The 3661-nt window shown below is 56.0% G+C and overlaps 1 protein-coding gene across 2 annotated transcripts in view; it reads left to right on the top strand.

Moving 5' to 3' along the window:
• The first annotated feature begins 1864 nt into the window (after positions 1–1864).
• The window catches only part of PGRMC1 (progesterone receptor membrane component 1), a 7981-nt gene continuing 6184 nt past the window's right edge, over positions 1865–3661 (top strand). The window contains exon 1 of one of the 2 annotated variants that reach the window (XM_007465451.1): positions 1865–2257. In XM_007465451.1, the coding sequence (XP_007465513.1) occupies positions 1933–2257 (325 nt within the window). In that variant the 5' untranslated portion in view covers positions 1865–1932. The remainder of the gene's footprint in view (positions 2258–3661) is intronic. The other variant, XM_007465452.1, reaches the window with a different exon arrangement.

The following is a 3661-nucleotide window of genomic DNA, read 5'->3' as shown; positions in this document are numbered from 1 at the left end:
TGTGTGTCTTTTATCCTTTCTATAGGAAAGTGGTAGGTGACAGTGTGATCTCCATTTTTCATTGCTGTTGAGACTGAACATTTTTCATATGCTTATTCACCATTGGCATCCCTTCCTCCGTGAACTCCCTATTTCAATTTTTGCCCATTCACTGACTAGACTCTTAGGTTTTTCTTGTCAATCGAAATGAGCTCTTAAAAGATATTAACCCTTTGTCATATTTGCTGCAAATGTAAATATTTTTCACAAGTTTTTTTGTTTTTTAAATGTCTTGGCCGTACACAGTTTTTTTTTTTTTTTTTTTTTTAAGATAATTAGGTTCTAACTACAGCCGAGTGCCCCCAGTTTCAGCCTGTTTCCCCTTGATTAAATTGAAGAGGTTTGACGAAAGATCTGGAAAGGCCATTTCAGCTAATCCTAAATTTAGATCTGTGAATAAAAGTGTGTGGGCCCGATTTAAAGATTGTTCAGTTCATATGCACTTTTTAAACGATTTAAGAAGATGGGGTGGGGGCAGGGATGGAAGCAGTTTGTGCCAGAAATTTTTCAAATTCTGAGGTAAGAAGCCAATTCTCTCCAGTCTCCTGCCTGTTGGGAGGGGGAGTAAATTTTGTGCAAGAACTCTTGATGGAAAAGCACTGCTCTGGGCTGCAGATGTGTACATGGCTTGGTTTTAATTATTTTTTCCCCCTTCTCTCTATCCTTGCTTCCGCTCCCCTCCCCCTGCCACCATAAAGAGGGCGGCCAGATTAGGACTCTGAAGGGTATAGACTCTGCTTCCTCCGTAAGGCCGCTCCTGTGCAGCCAGTTAGCACATCAAAGGCCGGATGAAATACAGAGGAAACGAAGGGACCAAACCTAGGATCCTTCCAAACTCCCACCTTCCTCTGGGCTCCAGCACAGGGCTATTGTGACTGCCAAGGACGGCTCGACCGACTTCAAACAGAAGAACGCTGCCAAACAAAGAAACTCTGGTCATTATTCTGAGCAAAACAAACAAAAACAAACAAAAAAAACACAACAGAACGTTGCTTGCTGATGCAAGAGCAAATCAGTGATTGCAATGAGATTGAGCAAATCAGTGACTGCAAAAGGATTTAGTGTTCCAAAAACGAACCCAAAGCAAATCGGACGATCCGATCTGTTTTCCCCAGATATTGGGAGAGCTGTCAGATGAGGCCTGTGCACTGAGTTTAGCTATCCCGGGGGTGTCTGCCCCACAGCATCTGGTTGGGGGAGGATTGGAGAAAGGTCGTCCAGGGCAGCAAATGGGGATTTCCAAGGTGAAAATGGGTAGTCTGGGTCTCTAGGGTGGGAAAGGAGCTCAAGGAGTGAGTTCCCCGTCTCCTAAGAGAGCCTCGTGGTCCCGAGGGTTGGCCGGGGAAAGATGAGTCTTCGGATTGGAAGGCGGGGAGAAGCTTAAAGCAGGGGAAATGGAGTCGGAGTGTTTGGCTCGCATCAGGTGGCGAACGGGGCCTCACACGGACCCTGGCAAGGCCGAGCGGGTCGGTGTGCGACGAGCAACTGGGGGTGCGGAGGAGGGCAGCGTGCTGCGCCGCGGTTAGCTAGAGGATGGCGTGGGGATGGCGTGAGGCTGGGGCCAGGCCTCGCAGGTATTGCTGAGGGGTGTGTTCCGCAATCTCGGCGGCTGGGTAGGCAGGATCCGGCTGGGGGAGGGGAGCTACCATCCCGGGGCAAGGTGGGGGGCCTGACCTAGGCGGGGCCCGACTGAGCAGCGCCGGGAGCTTCGGAGGCCGCGGGGAGGCGGGGCTGAGAGGCTCCGCCCATCCGGCCCCGCCACCGCCTGGCTCCGCCTCCTCTGCTGGCTAGTCCCTGTCCGCCGGGCCCCGCGCGCCACTAGCTCGCGGAGAGGGAGGAGAAAGCCAGTTCCGGAGCCCTCCCTATCCCGGCCCAACCTTTGCTCTAGCGATCATGGCTGCCGAGGATGTGGCGGCGACCGGCGCCGACCCGAGCGAGCTTGAGGGCGGCGGGCTGCTGCACGAGATTTTCACGTCGCCGCTCAACCTGCTGCTGCTCGGCCTCTGCATCTTCCTGCTTTACAAGATCGTGCGCGGGGACCAGCCGACGGCCAGCGACAGCGACGACGACGAGCCGCCCCCGCTGCCCCGCCTTAAGCGGCGCGACTTCACCCCTGCCGAGCTGCGGCGCTTCGACGGCGTCCAGGACCCGCGTATACTCATGGCCATCAACGGCAAGGTGTTCGACGTGACCAAAGGCCGCAAGTTCTACGGGCCTGGTACGGCGGCCGGCCGGGGGCCCCAAAGACAAAAGAAGGGGCCCCGGCACGGGGCTGGGTCCCGGAGAGGCGAGGGGGAGCGGGGCGCCCCGGGGAGGTGTGGGCGGAATGGCGGCAAGCCGGGGAGGGCGGGGCAGGGCGGCTCCCCGGGCGGGCAGGGGGCAAGAGGCGTCCTAGAAGGGCTGCGGGCCAGTGGGGGACGCAGAATTCCCGGTCCGCGCCGCCAGCCCCGGCGTGGGCTGGAGGAAGACGGCTGAAGCGCTTAAGCCGGGGGCGGGTGGGTGAGGTCGCGAGGCTGGAAGGCGGAGGCCGGGGGTGGTGGCACAGCAGAGCGCAGTGTTGCGGGGTTTCGAAGGTATCGGGTTTGAGGGTTCCTGGAAGGAGGGGATGGTGTCCGGCTGGAGAAAGGAAATGAGGGTGTCTTGAGGGAAACCTGACGGGGGGGAGGGCGGGAGGAGGTAGGGAGGTCCAGCCTTGGAGGGGACGCGAAGGCCGATGACGCCAGGAGTAGCCATGGTGGAATGTGAGGTTCTGGGAGCAGGGAATCGGAGATGGGATTAGCAGCAGGTAGGAGCATTGTGCGTGGCGGTGAGTGATGTTTGTGTGCGTATTCGGTGTATGCGGCTTGTCAGTCGTGTGAGTGTGTGTGCGTGAGCGCGCGTGCGCTAGGAACGTGGCATGTGTCAGGTATGTGTGTGGCATGTGTTTGGTATGTGTGTGCGCGCGTGCTGTGTGGCAGACGGGGAAAGCTGGGAGGTGAACAAGGGAGGCTCCATGGGGGAAGGGAGCTGGATGAGGAAGGCTGAATGTAGCAGACGACAGGAATGTGGCAAGACGAGAAGGTAGCACGGTATTATACTCCGTAGCAGGAGAGAAAGGACTAGAAGCCAAAAAAAAAAAAAAAAAAAAAAAATTTAAAATGGAGGGAGGGAGAAGTGGGAGGATCCGGAGAAACAAGAGGGGTAGGGCTATGACGGCCGCTGGCTGTGGGGATTTTCAGGAAAAGCCAACCAGAGGGGAAATGAGGGGTGGGTGACTGCTGAGCTGTTGGAGGGGGACAGGCTTGACGGGGCCTTGGAGATGAGGCTTTTCCAAGCTTGGTTGCGGATCAGAATCACCTGAAGCGCTTGAGGTACAATACAGATTCTTGGCCTAATCTCCATAACCGCGGGAGGGGGGGGGAAGATCGAGGAATCTGCATTTTAACACACCCACCCCCAGGCAAATTGGAGAAGAATCCAGGTTTGGAAAGTTCTGCTTTATAGAACGTTTGGATCAGAGGAGGAAGAAGAGATTTTAGCTCCTCCAATACGGATGCCTCTAAAAATAAGGGGGCTCAGGGAGTATGGCCACAGGTCTGGAGATGAGGGAGAGGATAGCAGGCAGTGACCTGCCTTCATTCCT

Source organism: Lipotes vexillifer, unplaced genomic scaffold (genome assembly GCF_000442215.2).
Source record: "Lipotes vexillifer unplaced genomic scaffold, Lipotes_vexillifer_v1.1 scaffold560, whole genome shotgun sequence".
Classification (NCBI taxonomy): domain Eukaryota; kingdom Metazoa; phylum Chordata; class Mammalia; order Artiodactyla; family Lipotidae; genus Lipotes; species Lipotes vexillifer.
This window is presented reverse-complemented; position numbering and strand designations above follow the sequence as displayed.